Below are 17,043 nucleotides of genomic sequence, written 5' to 3'. Positions count from 1 at the left end.
ATTATATTATATTATATTATATTATATTATATTATATTATAACAACATATCATTCTCATGATATTACATACATGTAGCATTGACCACCGCGCTGTGGCCACTGCTCATAGATCAGATCAGTTGGATCCAGACAACACATTTCGTTAAGATAATTTAGTGTGTGAACCTGAACACACTTGCATCGTGACGATGTGAGGCTATAACATCCCACCTAGAACCATCTCCTAGATATATATCAAATATTTATACTCCAGCTTTAAGTGGGTTTCCCCTCTTCAAAGTCTCGAGACTTCTCTGGCCGCCCCCTCAGAAGTAAGCTCCATTTGAGGATGCGGAAGGGAGATTCCTCAGCTCTTCCAATCATACACCCCCTCCGCAGCATGATGTTACCGTTACGCACCACTACAATAAACGGAGACGCGAGTCTCCGGGGCGAATCCCTACTACGTCACTCTACTCCTGTATAAATAACCCGAGCAGCGACTCTGATCAGACTCGAGCAAAAACCGCTTTTCGGCTACAGCAACTTTTTATACCAAGGATTACTGGATTGCCTTCGTTGGATTTAATTTTCAGCACCGAGTAAGTGTTTTTAAGGGGCCGCTGGGGAGAGATTTCAAGCTTTGGTTAGATTTTGACCTTTTTTTGTGAATAAACATGTGGGCAGGTCAGGTCGACCATTTTTATATATATTTACTTTAAATGTGGAATAACAGCTTTTATTTTACAATATGACTTACAATGGTAAACATATTTGTAAAATGATCTCCCACTGTATTTCTGTGCAGATCTTGATAGCGCTTCTTTCTTTAAATGTGGCTGAAATGATCGCAAATTTACGCATGGCACATCTATCCACAGATCCTCGATAGAAGCACAATGACTTTGAACAAGGGTGACAAATTGAGGAACATGGACAAGAGGAGAGGAAGCGTGCCCTTCCCAATGAATTTACCCAATCTACACAGGAGAAGCATGCCCGTGGACGACCGCGACCTGCGCGCCACGACGCCACAGACGGGACAGACCGACGAGCTGTCCAATTTACTGCGGTGCACGTCCTACTCCCCAAGCGAGCAGCACCGTGGCAGCTACGCCTCAGACTCCTCCGACTCGGTGATCTCCACCAGCAGCGAAGCGGACTCCCAGGTGTACAAAGTGGTTCTCCTCGGGGAGCACGGTGTCGGCAAGTCCAGCCTGGCGCGCGTCTTTGGAGGAGTTGAGGATGCTAGTCACGACTGCGATGAAGCAGGTAAATGGTGATGCTGGGGATGAGTCATCAACCATAGCAACCCACACTCTCAGACACACACAATGAAGATGTTTCATTGTCTGTGAAGATATGTAATAAATGGGCATGCCAACGGCTGCTTTATTTAATTTTATACAATACTGAACAAACACTAAAATATATAGAAGGACGGTTATAACATATTTTAAAGTAATATTACTTTTTAAGTGCACTATTACAATTTACATCACCACACTTATTTCCAGTAGATTTAAAACAAATGCTGCAGTTTTTTAAATTACAGAAAGGCTGCACTAAAGCTGTACAATTCAGTATTATATGAGGACTGTGCATGCATTGATTATTGCTATTTCCACATACAGTGCGGCACCAGCTGTCAGAAGCACACCCAATAGCACTATGTGAAGGGAACCTACAAAAGGCCAGTGATGGCGTGATCACAAACTGTGATCTGGTTTAATGAGTAGACTCAGAAAGAAAAAAAAGTGCCAAAAATCAGAGTGGAAAAAAAAATAGCAGCAACACACTTTGACAGCAAACACGATTGCTCAGATAAAAGACACTTTGCTCTCCCTGCCAGTGTGTAACACAATATTTATTTTTCCTCCCTTAGGAAACACTTACGATAGATCTATGTTGGTGGATGAAGAAGAGGCATCCATCGTGTTGTATGACATCTGGGAACAGGTGAGACTTATATATTATTAATGAAGTGTTTGTCCATTTGCATTGATTCAGGGATTTTGAAATTGTAAAAGGTGCATTCAGCCATGTATGATGTTAAATTTAGTCTCTGTTTCTTTCCTGAAGGATAACAGCCAGTGGTTGAAGGACCAGTGCATGAGAATGGGAGACGCCTACATCATTGTGTATTCAGTGACAGACAAATCAAGCTTTGAGAAGGCATCGGAGCTCCGCATTCAGCTGCGCCGTGCCAGACAGTCAGAGAACATTCCCATAATCCTTGTGGGCAACAAGAGTGACCTGGTGCGGTCCAGAGAGGTGTCCGTAGATGGTAAGTGAGATTAATAAACTCGATCTTAAAATGTGCAGTCAGGGGAGATAGATTTGAATCCACTTGACTAAAGCCTTGCTTGAGGCATTTCAAGACAGAATCTGACAGATGGTTGAGCTTCACTGATTTTGCTAGGGTCAATCCACTTTTCACAGCTGACTGCTCAGGTTGATTCAGGTTCCTCTGCAGCTCAAGCAATCTGCCAGAGATTTGCCGCTTTCATGACTTAGGGCTAATTCGTCATCTCTAAGCTTACAGTTTTCCATTTCAGTGTGAACTTTCTCAGGGTTTTAATCTTCTTTCCTGTGTTCTGCATTACAGAAGGAAGTGCCTGTGCAGTGGTATTCGACTGCAAGTTTATCGAGACGTCTGCATCACTTCACCACAATGTGCAGGACCTGTTTGAGGGCATCGTCAGACAGATCCGTTTGAGAAAAGACAGCAAGGAGGAGAACGCCCGGCGCATGGCCAACTGCAGACGCAGAGAGAGCATCGGCAAGAAGGCTAAAAGGTTTTTGGGTCGCATGGTCGCACGCAAGAACAAGAAAATGGCTTTCAGGCAGAAGTCAAAGTCCTGCCATGACCTAACAGTTCTCTGAGTGACAGATGGGACAGAAGGACAATTTTTTGACCCTTGGCCTCTGAAGACCAGATGCTGTGTGTTTTAACACTAACCCAAAAGGACTAACAGAACTGTACTGAAATATATTTTTGTTTTCTAGACATCAACCAAAAGCATAAAGAAGCTATTGTTAATGAAATGACTGATGTTGTTTGAGTTATATCATGGTGATAACCTGCATTTATTTTATTGTCTGCCTTAAACACATTGTCATCAGTATGTATGAAAAAAAAAATCCACAAAGGCTTGTTATTTCTATGTGCTGCGAAATTGCCTTGCGGTTAGGTTAATGTTGTGCCCTTTAACTAAATGGGTAGGGGGTGGGGGGTGATGTATATACTAATATTTGAGTCACGCTGAAGGCAACATACATCTCATTGTATTGTAAGACAAGGCAAAGGATAATGATGATAGGTATTCTGGAGTCATATTTTACTTGAAGTGTGGTACGCAGGTTCGTGCCTCGGCAGAGTTACTGAGGACTATTCAAAACATCTGTTATTCTATGTTTTTTTTCCCATAACGCTGAATTCAGGTTGTGAATGTCTGAGTAAAGCAATAAGTTATACTAGTCTTGTGAATTTTGACATGATTTGAAAATTCTTTTTACGTTGAGTTCCTTTTTCAATAAAATATAAAAAACAATCCATAAACTGCCTTCTGTCTTTAATCCCAAGGCACCGAGGCATTCAGCGTAACGCAGCAGAAATTGAGTAAATGTGGACGTACATCCTCATCAATATTCATTTGATCTTATCGGTGCAATGGAACCTCACTGGTCACTGGTTTTGCAGGAAGGAAAACAGGCAGTTAAGCATGTTCCTCGCAAAGTGTTAACCATTAATCCACCAAAAGGAGTACAAGTGCTCAGTTTTTCCACCCAATTTAAACTCCTCTCACACCTCTCAGAGGGAGCACACGCATCATTTGGAGAAGGTAAGATGAAACATTTTTGTTTAGAGAATAGAGTTTGTTTATTAATTTTCTTTATTAATTGCATGTTCCTATCGTAATTACTGTCGAGCTACAGTATACCCACAGCTTATCTTTTGTACTTTGGAGGCTTTAATTGCAGCTAGAGGAGTTTGTAAGTGATTACCATGACCATAATTCAGAGTGATTGGGTACTGCTACACAGCTACAAGATATTTGTCAGGCATTAATGATGAAATACGCTTTGTTTTTAGATTAACCTAAAAAGAAATTTACTTTTGCTTTCCAATCAAAAGTGTCTTTCTTGTTGTCCACTGTGTGGGCTCAAATGTGGCATTTAGTGGTTTCATAGGTGGTTGTGCATTTGAGTGCACGCTGTTGCTCATTTAAAAACTGCGAAATCCTCTCGTAAGTGGTGCCTCTTTAACAAAGTGTTTGTCGTGCTAAGACCAGTTGGTCTGAAATGCTATGATTATACATTTATCCCGTTTGCAAGGGGGAACATGGCCGAGAGAGGAGCTACACCAATGCTCTTCACAGCTCTCATAGTAAGCAGATTTTTTTGTATTACATTAACCTTTCATACTAAGATAGCATTATTGCATGAACCTTTAGCTGCTACCAAGACAATATTTTGTTTCACAGTGGGCAGTACTTTATACATCTGCACCATGTGCTGGGACGAATGTTAAAATTGGTGTCCCTGAAAACTACGATGGTATTTTCCCATGGTATCTAACCAAGGTAAGGCACTTAAAACTTCTTGTACTTCTTGTGCTCATTTTCCAAGAAAGCAGATGTGTTTCTCTAAACGTAACCTTTTTAATCATGGCGATTAGGTAATTATATATCTAAGCAGAAATACAAGCTGATTTGATTTCAAATGCACTTTAGTAAGAATTCTGTGTTGTAAGCGTGACCTTTCACTATTTAAAAGTCAGAAATGCAAAATTTAATCAAGATTTAACATTTAAAATCATCATTCGGTAATCAGTAACATGTTGAAAAATAAACTGATAGAAAAGGAAATTATGCTGCAAACCAAAGCTGGATCTGTGTGTTTTCCTGCACTCAGACCTGAAAGTGTATAAACCTGGTAATTGGCATGTTCACAATGCTTGTCAGGTGTCAGCCTCAGTCTCTGCATATAGTCCATCTGGGTGGCAGACAGGATGTTTAATTCATACTTGTCAGTCAGACCTCCTCTGGGTTATGCAACAGCATGAATGTTGGCATTTTATTGGGCTGGACTGTGGTGTCGTCACGTCTTGTATGAAACATAGGAATATATTTAGGCTTTGATGTCAGTCTGGGTGTCATTTTGACTCACACACAAATAGCCTGTTAATGGCCACAATGGAGGATAATAACCCCACTTTGTGTTATAAATGGAATAGACATAATAATTGCTTCACATTCGTTTAAGGCAAAAACCTTTTCATGAAGTTGCGTTCGTCAGAGAGGGCTAAACTCGCAGATTACTGTAAATACGCAGTTTCAGCGTCTGCTCTAAAGTAGATTTTTCAGATGCTGCTATATTTTTTCTTCAAAGCATCCATGAGCGTCCTCTCATTAAGCACTGCAACATTGTATGGATTTTTTGTAATCAAGTAATTTCGTCATTGGGGAAGTTGAATGGCAGGAGGCTGGTAAATAGAAATTCTGAAGCATATTATACTGTCAATAAAACACTTATAAAAGCTCAAACAAATCAGCCTGTTGGTCCATTCCTGCTTTGGTAATGCCCTTTCACCCACCCAGAAGACCTCAAAATAAATCATAAATGCAGTGAAGGATGATGTGAGAGCTGGGACGGGGTGAGATGGAGGCAGATGATCTGTTGTGGTGGCCCCTGAAGGGAGGTGTCTAAAGAAGGCGAAGAAGAAGTAAAGATGTCCTACTCAGTCTAACTCAAACTCTATCTTATTCAAACATAAGTACACTTTGTGGCTCTTTTGGGGCTATTTTAAGCAGATTAGCACACTTTTAACTAACAAAGTGAATAAAGAGAGACAAACGCGTAGCCTCCAGATGAAGACATCGGATTTAGATTCAACTTTGAGAATTTCCTTTATCTTTTATTCAAGTATTTGAATGTTATTTTTTTCACAAGAAGCCCAAAGGAATGTTGCTGCTTGTTGGCAAACCACAGCTCTGCTTTCTCATAAGGCACATGGAACAAATGGTGGTCAGCTATTGTGGGAGCTCAATTATTGTCTCTTAGTGAACACGGCAGAGAGTAAAAAAAGCTCAATTTTAACCAACTTACCAGAAAAGGATAAAACGTGAAGAGCAGATTATCGCTTGCACTTTAATCATGCTGCATTTGTTGCAATGTCATCTAGTTTAAATGCAGGTGCATCTGTGTAGTTGCTTGTAGTGCATGTTTTTTCATTAACCATTAACCAGGATGACAAACTGATTGTTTTCATGCATACTTTTTGTCTTCATCCCCACAGCTTCAAAGCCTGCCATCTAATTATAGTGACCTGGTGGTAACAGGAGATGATGAGGGCATATTTGGAGTCGATGCTCAGTTTCTGTACGCCCTAAAACCACTGGACAGGGAAAAGCAGCCATCTTACTCTCTGCAGGTATAAAAACATTTCTTTTCTGATCATAGTGCACCGAAAGCAATTTTCAGTCATGTTTCGGCTAATGAATGACTTTCTCCAATGTGCCATACAGATAGTTCACATAGAAAATACATTTTTATACTCTTGTTCATCATCTTGTTCATAATGATCACGTGCTGTTGTTCAAAGCAGTTTGGGGCTGCTAAACGATTCGCATGAACAGGGTGGACGCGGGCTCCAGCGTGTGTTTCTTACAGAACATGTTTGTGTTCGCGTCACAGGTGTCCTTCAGAACGTCAGTGCATCATCAGAGCTTCAATGTTGAAGTGTGTGTCATCGACAAGAATGACAACGTGCCTACGTTCATAGAGGAGAGCATGAGAGGCAGCGTGCAGCTCGGGCTTCTCAAGGGTACGAGAACCTTGCACTCAGATGTGAACGTATTACACAGCCAATTTAAGGCTGGGTCACATTCGTCAGTCCTGATTTATGAAATATGCTGAATGTCGTCAACAGTGAAAAAACATGCCTCATATCTCCGTGGAAACGGCAGTTTAACCTTAACATCAGTATAAATAGATTTAATAACGTTGCAAACAGCATCATTTCAATCACACACACACAAAAAGACTTTGTCATGGGTTTTGGTGATCACATTTATTTGATACAAAGGCCCCAGTGTATTCCATCTGAAGTCCTTTCGATATACACAGGGTCTAGCTCATAGTATTAACTCAATTATGTTTTTATGTATTTCTCATTTAAGAAAACCATGATGGTACATACACCTTTGTGTTGATCAGCTTTCTGTTTGAATTTCCCACAAAGGTCAACTCACTGAAGCTAATTCTGTTACTGTTTTACTCTGTCTGTGCAGACTAGGCATTTTGTAGAGTTTTCATCTTTTAACTTTTAAGATTTGCTGTTACACAACCCATGTTTTTGTTCTTTTGCCTTCACATCAGCATGTTTTCTTGGTATAGTTAGGATGGAAATTGAGACATTTTGTCCCACTCTTTAATTCTGTGTCACCCGTATCTCTCAGGAATACCATTCATGCAAGTGGAAGCGCTAGATCGCGATGACCGCAACAGTCCCCACGCTGATCTGCGCTTCAGCCTGATGGAACAAACACCCAGGATTCCCTCCAGCCAAATGTTCTCCATCCATGCCGTCTCTGGGGAGGTTTCACTCACTGAGGAAGGTCAGTCTCAACCAGCCGCTGAAAGGAAATAGTCAAGATAATTTTGTGGGGAGTGTTTTATCCATAAAGGGAATCTTCAACATATATTTTCCCAACAAATCAGCATGGAGGGTCACCTAGAGTGCAGCGTTACAATGTAGGTTTAACTTTCTGCAATTTGAGAGGCCAACTCTTTACATTTATTAAAAATTGCTTTCTTATTTCTTAGGAGCTTATCATGTAGACAGTTTGTCCTCTTGAATGATGAAATGGCATGCAGTGAATTCTAATGGACCGGATGCTCCTCTACCTCATTCATTCATCCCGTTGCTCCATTCAGCAATGAAATCAGATGCACTAGCAGTCACGCATGCCAAAGCAACAAAAGGAAGCAGCTCTGTGTTGGTATGCTGTGGGTCATGAGCAGTTCTTTTCTTTACTTTCACTTCATTTCACAAGGCCACAAAACCATTACACAACCTTACTGTTTTCTGTTAAGGCTTTAGAGACCCTTAATCTGGCTTTTCAGTTTTTGCTTGCATCTTGAAACAGAGAGGGAAACATGCTCACCATCATCAATGTCGAGCATTCTTGACTTGATTTGCAGTCATAAACAGGTTTATCTTCACCATCATGCACAAGACTTGCACTGATTGGTCTACTATGTTGCCAGCAATTGTCTAGATTTCATGTGCATGCATAGTTTTTGCTTGAAAAAAAAATCCAGATATTGACTATGGCAAACTATTTTTATATCTCTTTGACAGTGAACCTCATTATTATCTTCTTCATTGTCACAATGGAATCTAAATTGTAGCCCATGTATGAGCTGCTGTGAGCTCTTTTCTGCAGATATCAACACTGAAACGATGCACTTCAGTCCACCAGTGATTTAGCATCCAAGTGTCCAATAACCTTTAAACATCTAGTGTGTGTAAACGTTTCTAAAACACAATTCTTTTATTTAAATAAGTGATTTAAATAATTCCATATTAAAATCAAAAAGTAAATTCTCTGTAATATCTCATTTATTTCCACATGAATGTGCTTAAGTAAAGGAAATCTGTTATTGTCCAAATATGTTGTCTGCAAGAGCACAATACTCACACCAAGTAATCCTTTTCCCCCATAAAACAAAACAAAGAATATCAGGAAATATTTTTATTATTGATATTTTCCTGAAAAAGCTGTTGGTGGTCAGTTTCTAATCATAGAGGCAGACATATGTACAGAACCTTTAAAACACTTCTGAGAAACGCAAGTTGAAGTTGTTAAAACAGGATCAAAATGTGAACATAATGAAAAGTCTTGGAAAAGCCTGACATCACAAAAAAGCCAGTAATGTATAAATATTTGATACAAAAGTATTACAATAACATTATTCAGTGATATCGCTTCTAGTCCAGCGGACACACATGCGAGAAATTCTTGTGTGCCAGTGCTATTTCTGTAGCTTTGGAATTGCCCTTTGCTACGATTTGGCAGGAGCTGGATGACTTTCACACTTGCCGGTCCTTTCTGGCCCACGCTGCTGATGATTTCCACAAGATGAGCAGCAGTGAAAATTGCCTCCTTGATTTTTGCACCTTTTCTTTAGGCTACCTGGTCACAATTACACTTCAAGTCGGCTGTTTATGTTATTTTGCTTCCATTTAACAAAGAAATTGCAAAAGAACGGATAGAAGGAGCACTCAGACATGTGAGGACATGTTAATGCTTTGATTATTGGAGTGTCTTTATGTTATTATGGTGTGTTTGCTTGTTTAGCTTTCAGGACTTTTGCCTTTTTGCACTCTGGAAAGTAAAACATATGTTCCAATAAAGTGCTGTCTTGTAGAAAGTCTTGTAGGCTTTCTTGTATAATTTATGCCTCTGTCACCACCAGGAGCCTCTACTCTGGACCCAGAGATGTGTGGTCGTTACAAGCTCTCAGTGATGGTGAAGGATATGGCTGGGAGGGCAGATGCCTTCTTCTCCGCTGGCATTGTTACTGTTGAGGTGACAGGAAACACCTGGGCATCACCTGACCCTGTACGGCTTCAGGAAAATCTTCCGGGCCCTTACCCCATACCCATCTCACAGGTCAGACAGCAAAACACCAAAAAGATTGTATTGACTCAGCAACAGTTCAACACAAATGCACCATGTTAGCACTGTATGCACCATCTAAAGTAAAGCCCTTTGTACATGATTAAAAAAAAAAAAAACAATTAAATGGTGCGGCATTATTAATGTAGTAAAAAGATGTTATCATGTTGCAATCAAGCAAACGCTGTCAGTAGTGTGGTCTGAGTAAAGTGGCCTCACATTGCTTGTTGCTGTTTTTAGTATTTCCTTCTAAGTGACCAAATACTAAATTATTGAGGCTGTTCAAATGCCATGGATCCTTTCAGGCCACCTCCTGACTGAGTCACTTTAACTCCCATATTTACTCACTCACTGCTGCCCGCCCACAAACCTACCATCACTCTGAGGGGTATTACACAAATCTTACAGCTTTAAGCCAAAATCTAAACTCAAATACACAGAACATATGGAGTGCAATTTTAATCGTATTGTACGGCTTACTACAAATATTTGAATATCTTGTATAATCTAAAGAAATGTCCAGTTCAATAGAAAGTCATTCCTATTATTTTTTGGCACATTTCTCTTCTTCTTGCTGCTGTGATGTAACCTTAAAAACTACTGTGTAAGTATTTCTATCCAACTGAGACTTATTGTAAATTGAATATCTTTGAGTTTTAACACCTTTAGTTGTCCACAACAAAATATCCAAAGCCATCAGCTTGTAAAGAGACATTTGTGATTTCATGACATTTCTGATTAAATTAAGTAAATACTAATTAAAAAGCAATGAAAGATGAATTGATAAAGAAATCTAAGTGTTGCAGCCTCACAAAGGAGTGTTGAAATCAAAAGTAAACTTTGGTGATTGCATGAAGATATGAGTACGATTTCATGTCTGAAACTTGAAATACCATGGAAAATTTTTGATTGCCATCTTTTCTTCAAAAAAAGCCAACAATCCCACAGAGCCGGTCCCTTTTTCACACTGGATTAACTCCAAAAAGCATCTCATGGTATCTATGTAATTTCTATTTATAGGTTGGTGTCTGAGCCTGGTCTTTTCTAACCCTTTGCTTTTTATAATGTTGCCATATCTACTACATGTCTATTAATAACTCAATAATGTAACACATGGCAAAAAAATCTGCTTGCGGTGGTAGTTACCCTTTGTCAGGAAATCTTTTAAATCTACACCTGCATTAAAAAAAAAAACTAATCTTAGTTATTCACTTCCGAGAACTGTGGAAACAATGGGGCCTGCAGAGCTGAATATAAAGCTCAATCAAATTGTGAGAATCGCTTTGGCCAGCAGGTACACCGCAATACCTCCCCCTCCTCTGGTTTTCTCCCACCTCCCCCTCACACTCGCCCTCAGTCTCTCTTCTCTCCTGTTCCAACGTCCCCTGCCACCCACAGAAAATGTGTGGATTCACAAGCGTGGGCTGATTTGATTTCTTTTTTGTCATATTTTCAAAATAAAGTTCAAATCAGCTGCAAAGTCTACAGTTTTATCGTAAAGGTTTAGTAGTTATTTATAATGTAATACTCCGGCTCGGTGACCTTTTTATTATTTAATATCAACACATAGCATCTGTGTCTCTATATGTAAACAAGGCTGTCTGGAAATCTCTCAATGAGCAGATTTCCTGTGTGTTTCTCTTTTAATTCCTAATGAAAAATGTGTTAGTAGAGTGTGAAATGAGCCCTCTTGTTTCTTTACTGAATCATCTACGTGAACAGTAACTAAAATCACACAAAACCGGATTAGATTAACATGGTGTTTAGTTGGGGGAAGCCTTATTGCGCCCACGCGGTGTTCTAATACTGCTGTGCTCAGTAGGTGGTGGGGCTAACTGCTGTTATGACACATACATAGAGAATCGTGTCCAAGAACCCACTCTATACATCCCACCTCCCCTACTGTCTCAGATAAATGAAGCAGTCATGTCGGCATCTACTCAACTGTGACAAATCTTGTGTTTTACATGCTGACACCGTCCTTGGTGTGACAGATGCCGAAATCAACCTGCTGCTGTGGGCCACGTGTAATTTGTGTGCAGCCATGAGCCATGAGTTGTAGACAGACTGCTGGCCCTGTGCGGGCCCAGAACAGTTTCAGCTCTGGCCCACGTGTCAGCCTAATGTGTACCTTAATCAAGCCATGTAATAACAACATGTGCCAGAACATGCAAAACTGTGCAAAAGTAACATGACTCCGTTCAGACAGTGAACGGACTGATTCTTATATAGCGCTTTTCTAGTCTCCCACGAAAAGTGCTCTATACAACATGCCACAGTCACCAGTCACACACTTTCTCTTAACTGAGTGCTTCCTAACTACATTCATACACATTCACACTCTTGACATACAGACTGAAGGAGCCAGGGATCGAACCACTAACCTTCCAATCAGTAGGTGACCTGCTCTACCTCCTGAGCTACAGCCAGCTACTATAGTAGTATAGTATTGCAACATGGCATTTGGGTCTTCTAACTAAAACAGGAAAATAGGAACATAAATAGTGCCATCATTGCCAGACCTGGCGCACATCTGGTTGACATACACTCTGCCAGCTTGAAGCCCAGATCCGGGCCAGACCTGTTTTCTATGGGCCTGGGCCACATAAACCAAACCACAATTGAGCCAGATATGGCATGCCATCACATAAACAGTGCCATCTATGCCAGGCCTGGCCCATATCTGGATGACATCCGTCTTATCATGCCAGAAGTCAGCCAGCAGTGCCGGCTTGATACCAGATCCGAGCCAGACCTGGTTGCTATGTGGGAAGGTGGCCGTACCAAATATTGATTCATAGCTTGGTTTTGCATTATTTACTGAATTTCAATGTTTGCACATTTCAAGAAATCACTGCAACTATTTTGCATTTTTGTATATAAAACATCAAGGAATGAGGGGTGTCTCAAGACTTTTGCACAACACTTATCTTCTGTCAGCTTATTAAATAATGAGAAACTAGCTTCAGCTTTATTATTATAACATTGCCTGATTTGGGAGGTTTACTTGACGTTATTCAAGTACTGATTAGCATCATGCCCCAAGTGCTGCCAAGAGGCGCACAGCCACTCTTGACCAAGCTCAAACACAAGATATCACAGAGACAGCACGTGCTTGGAAAACTGAAACATGGATGGAGGCAAAACAGATGATTTCATAGATGATTTGTATATAACTCTATACAAAAGAGTCAGTGCTCATCAATCACATGTCTTTAAAGTTGCAAGGTCTCAAAGCACACAATAACACTGAAAGGCGGCCAGCTGTGTGAAGTGGCTTTGTGTATACAGAAGCATTGCACATGGGCAGTTATATCCAAAACAAGGGACGAGTGTCTGACAGTGAGCTGAGGAGATGCACATGCCCTGGGTTTGCATCAGCTGTGATACAACTGGGCTCTTGTCCTTGTTGGGTGCTGTTTGATTGCTACTAGGGCCCTTTCAGCCCATCTGCACAGCCCTCTGTTAGGGGGTTGTAAAGCAGAGTGGAAAATCCCCTTCAGCCTTCATCGTTAGTTTTGGCTGTGCTCTCTGTTCCCCATCAGTGTCAGCGCATTTAACTGGCTCCGTATCATATAAACAAATGGTAGCTTAGCTCGGTATTTATACATCTTACACGCTCGGTCGCAAAGCTTTCTATGTTTACAGTTTTTCGCTCAATTTTCCTGCTACGCCCAGATAAGAAACCATATTCGCGTTTAATTCACTTGCAGATATGTAAAACTGAATACTCATAAAATGTTTGTATACATTTGTCTGTGCTAATTTAGGTCAAATGGAGTGGCAGTCAGGCAGAGTATGGTCTGGAGGGGGAGTTTCCAGAGATGCTCTTCACCATCAGCAGAGAAGGAGTCATTTATCTCAATGCCCCGCTGGACAGAGAGACACAAGACCAGGTCTGTACTTTGAGCCAAACATCTCCAGCACCTCATAATAAATGACATTTCACGATTAGAGTCAAAAATTCCTCTATTAAAGATTGAGCCCTTTATTTCAATTTCTGAACCCACAGTACGTGAAAACTTTGATATCAAAGATGATGTGTGTTTGTCAGCTGATGTGTTTATAAAGACTGCCCTGATTTAAAAACTCTTCATACAGGTGCATTTCATTTATGTTTAAACTAGCAGGATGATGTGATTCATTCACAAGTATTTTCACCATCTGATGACAAAATTATTAATTCAAAAGCTGAACAATGAGAAGTGCCAGGCTTATTGTCCCTAAAAGGGTTCTTATGTTGTTCATTGGAAGAAAGTCCCTGTTTTTAATTAACTCTCCTATTACTTACAACTTAATGGCTTTTTTATTGTAGGAACCCTGGTACACATTACTTCAGCAAAGCTGAGCACTGAGTCACAGCCTAATTACAAACCAAAACCTGAAAAGTGCTCTATTCATTAAACATATTCTGCCTGTGACAAGAAGATTGTTGTATAATGGCTTTAAAGATCGCGAATCTAAAACTCTTCATTGCAAATCTGTCTCACTTTAGATCAAAGGAAAGATCATCCTTTGTATCAGGATTACAAATTAAAGTCCATGTGTTTGCATTTTGCTCTCAAGCTTTGCAGACAACCTAAACTCCTGTGAGCTTTGAATGACTCAGTGAGCAGAATATTCTGGCACAGATGCACCAAAGAAAAGCACAGAAAGACTGAGCTACAATTGGGTGATGTGATTATTGTTAAAACGCAGTGTTCTAGCACATTACCCTGTCTTTTTCTTCACTGACCTTTCAGTGGAAGTTTGAAAATGATAATGAAAGTTTAAACTGGTGTCTCATGGGTTTAATACAGTCTCTCACAAACAGGAAGCTCAAACTGATATGATGACTTCCCCTTATATTTATTCAAGACTTTTTTTACACGTTTTTTAAGGTTATATATATTAAAGTATTTACGGAAAACCAACAAGGCTTTGAAAAAACTTAAAATTTTGTTTGGTGTACTGCTACCACTGGTAAAATAAGTTAGAAAAGATACATTTGTATATTTGATTTTAACCCGTTTAGCCCCACTGGCAACAATTGTTGCCAAAGTTTATCACTGTCATTTTCGACTCACAATAAAAAATCTCAAAGGTACTAATGCAACTTTTTCCACTTATATGCTAGTAGACAACTTAGACAAAGGTTTTGATTTTTAAAAAATCGTTTCCAAGTGCTTCCAATCGCATGACATCATCTGCTTCCCGCTCTTTCTGGCTGAAGACATGGCGGATGCAAATCATCCTGGAAAGAGGTAATTTTCATAAATTTCTTATGACTTTCCCCCCAAACATATTTATAATTATTTAATCATTCAAGTCTCTAGAGTAACCCTCCCCAAAAAAATTGTACCTAGGATAAATATTTTTTTGTTCATGGGCTTATTTCTGTGAGTGGCAACAAAAGTTGCCAGTGGGCACATAGCATGTCGCTAACTAAAGGAAAACACTGTCTGCAGGATTGCTCCTAATTTACTTATTTAAAATTGTAGAATGATGTACAATGGCTCATTTTAGTCCTTTTAGAATAATTCCTAGCTAAATAAATTCACAGGTATTCAAGGCCTCTGTGTATAGGATTTTTATACATTACCATACATCATTTTCTTGCTAGCTAAAGTTCGCTTGCTAGCTAACATGTATGTTGTCCTTTCCTTAGGTACACCGTAGCAGAGATCCTGGCCATGCTGCAGGACTCTGAAACTGTGGCGGACATCACAGTTGTGCCTGAGTCAGAAATGCACGCACATGACACAGACTGTGACAGTGACCAATCTGATGATGAGGCCACTGGTGACCATAACCGCCTCCCATCAAGAATACTCAAAGGTGAAGGCTTTCTACCTAATTCGGACATGCAGCTGCCAAATCCCCCCGATGATGATCCTGGGTGCTCATCCTGAACAGTGCCATGGTGAACAGCTGGTGCTATTACAGGTACACAAGGCTGTATGTTATTTAGTGATATCACAATCGAGTTGGTGATGTTTGACTCGAGGTCATCGCTAGTGCTCTTCGGTCGACAAGAGCAACAGTGATGATATCCAGACCAACATCACAAACTCAAGTGTGATATTGCTTTTACAGAACATTCTACATATGGGGCATGACGTTGTAGAAAGGATGAAACGATGCACATTCATGCATCTATCATGCTTGTTTTGTCATTCATTTAGGTCCTGGAAAAGCGGGGAGAAGGATCTCCTCTCCTTCCAGAGGCTGGTAGCCCAGACCCTCCTCCTGCGCCATGGAACAAAGCCAAGTAGGCAGGGCAGAAGATCTTCAATGGCGGTGGCGATAACTGATGCCACCAGGTTTGATAATTTGAACCACTGGCCCTGCAACACTGGTAGCAGGTACAAGCGATGCAAGAACTGCGGCGGATGCACATCATTTGCGTGTGGAAAGTGTGATGTGCCACTACATGTGGAGTGCTTCAAGAAGTACCACACTGAGTAGAACATGCATGAAAGATGATGGAATGTATGGGAAGAAATATGTTATATATGTATATATGTTTTTAGAGGTTCTAAGAAAAAAATGTTTGTTGAGTTTTTGAGTATAAAAAAATTGAGAATAAAGAAATCAGTTCAAATTGTTTGATGTTTTGAATTTTATACAGGGGGAACCTGAGGCTCCACCTTTTTGTTATTATTTATTATGACTATATTATTATTTTGTTCTTATTATATTATTATTATTATTACTTCTCTATTATTATTATTAGGTGACATTTGACCTAGTGACAAGCTGTGTGACTACTGGCAACAATTGTTGCCAGTCATAAAAATGCTATTTTCTTCAAAAAAAAGTACAAAATGGAAAAAATAAATACATAACATGATTCAGAGGGACTCAACTGATAAAATGATATGCCTTACAACTCTGAAAAAAATCTGGGCACAAACGGGTTAAGAGTTGTGAAAAGTGCTTAAGAACCACAAAATGCCAGAAGACTCTTAATCTGAATACAGCTTTGCGCTATTATTTAATAGTAAATAGTATTTTCTTCATTTTTGTCACTAAGTTGTTGAAATCTATTCTACATACTTTTATACATACTAAATACCATTCAGGAATTGCAGTGTGCAGTTTTTTTTTATCAGTGTGTGCTACAATATGGGACTTTGCACAAATGCTGAACATTTAATATTTATCTAGCCAATACTTAAGACATTTTTGAATGAATCTGTCCCAAATTCCATATTCTGGTTCATTTTGATGATAAGAAAGATCAGTGAAAATTTCATGTTTTTGTCTTTAAAAGTTTTTGAGATATTCATGTTGAAACATTGTTTCCAAAACAGTCTGAAAGTGAAAGAATTTTTCAAAAAAAACCAAAAAGCTAGTTGAATGAGAATCAGAATCATCTTTTATTTGTGCACG

At 39.7% G+C, this 17,043-nt stretch overlaps 2 protein-coding genes across 3 annotated transcripts in view; both read left to right on the top strand.

Moving 5' to 3' along the window:
- The first annotated feature begins 421 nt into the window (after window positions 1-421).
- On the top strand, window positions 422-3,542 carry rrad (Ras-related associated with diabetes). Its single transcript, XM_086289516.1, has 5 exons — window positions 422-582; window positions 862-1,252; window positions 1,866-1,939; window positions 2,063-2,267; window positions 2,589-3,542. The coding sequence occupies exons 2-5, from the start codon at window positions 880-882 to the stop codon at window positions 2,864-2,866; spliced, it is 930 nt and encodes a 309-aa protein (XP_086145642.1). The 5' UTR covers window positions 422-582; window positions 862-879; the 3' UTR covers window positions 2,867-3,542.
- Window positions 3,543-3,734: 192 nt separating this feature from the next.
- cdh16 (cadherin 16, KSP-cadherin) overlaps window positions 3,735-17,043 on the top strand; it is a 30,552-nt gene continuing 17,243 nt past the window's right edge. Inside the window, exons 1-8 of one of the 2 annotated variants that reach the window (XM_086289495.1) lie at window positions 3,735-3,825; window positions 4,319-4,370; window positions 4,468-4,566; window positions 6,282-6,416; window positions 6,680-6,809; window positions 7,444-7,602; window positions 9,467-9,663; window positions 13,440-13,565. In XM_086289495.1, the coding sequence (XP_086145621.1) occupies window positions 4,326-4,370; window positions 4,468-4,566; window positions 6,282-6,416; window positions 6,680-6,809; window positions 7,444-7,602; window positions 9,467-9,663; window positions 13,440-13,565 (891 nt within the window). In that variant the 5' untranslated portion in view covers window positions 3,735-3,825; window positions 4,319-4,325. Of the gene's footprint in view, window positions 3,826-4,213; window positions 4,371-4,467; window positions 4,567-6,281; window positions 6,417-6,679; window positions 6,810-7,443; window positions 7,603-9,466; window positions 9,664-13,439; window positions 13,566-17,043 lie in introns of those variants that run through there. The other variant, XM_086289505.1, reaches the window with a different exon arrangement.

This window comes from Aulonocara sp. 'chitande type north' Nkhata Bay, linkage group LG1 (assembly GCF_057382095.1).
Source record: "Aulonocara sp. 'chitande type north' Nkhata Bay isolate Kocher_YH1m ecotype deep benthic linkage group LG1, A_spYH_male_GT1.1, whole genome shotgun sequence".
NCBI classification, from domain to species: Eukaryota; Metazoa; Chordata; class Actinopteri; order Cichliformes; family Cichlidae; genus Aulonocara; species Aulonocara sp. 'chitande type north' Nkhata Bay.
The sequence above is the reverse complement of the archived record's forward strand: the minus strand, read 5'-3'. Positions and strand labels throughout refer to the sequence as shown.

What these genes read in the sequence shown, in the direction of transcription:
- rrad (XM_086289516.1), top strand. Translation starts at nt 880, where the DNA reads ATGACTTTGAACAAGGGTGACAAATTGAGGAACATGGACAAGAGGAGA. An exon ending in TCACGACTGCGATGAAGCAG is followed by an intron (nt 1,253 to 1,865) that starts GTAAATGGTGAT and finishes TTCCTCCCTTAG; the next exon opens with GAAACACTTACGATAGATCT. An exon ending in TGTATGACATCTGGGAACAG is followed by an intron (nt 1,940 to 2,062) that starts GTGAGACTTATA and finishes TCTTTCCTGAAG; the next exon opens with GATAACAGCCAGTGGTTGAA.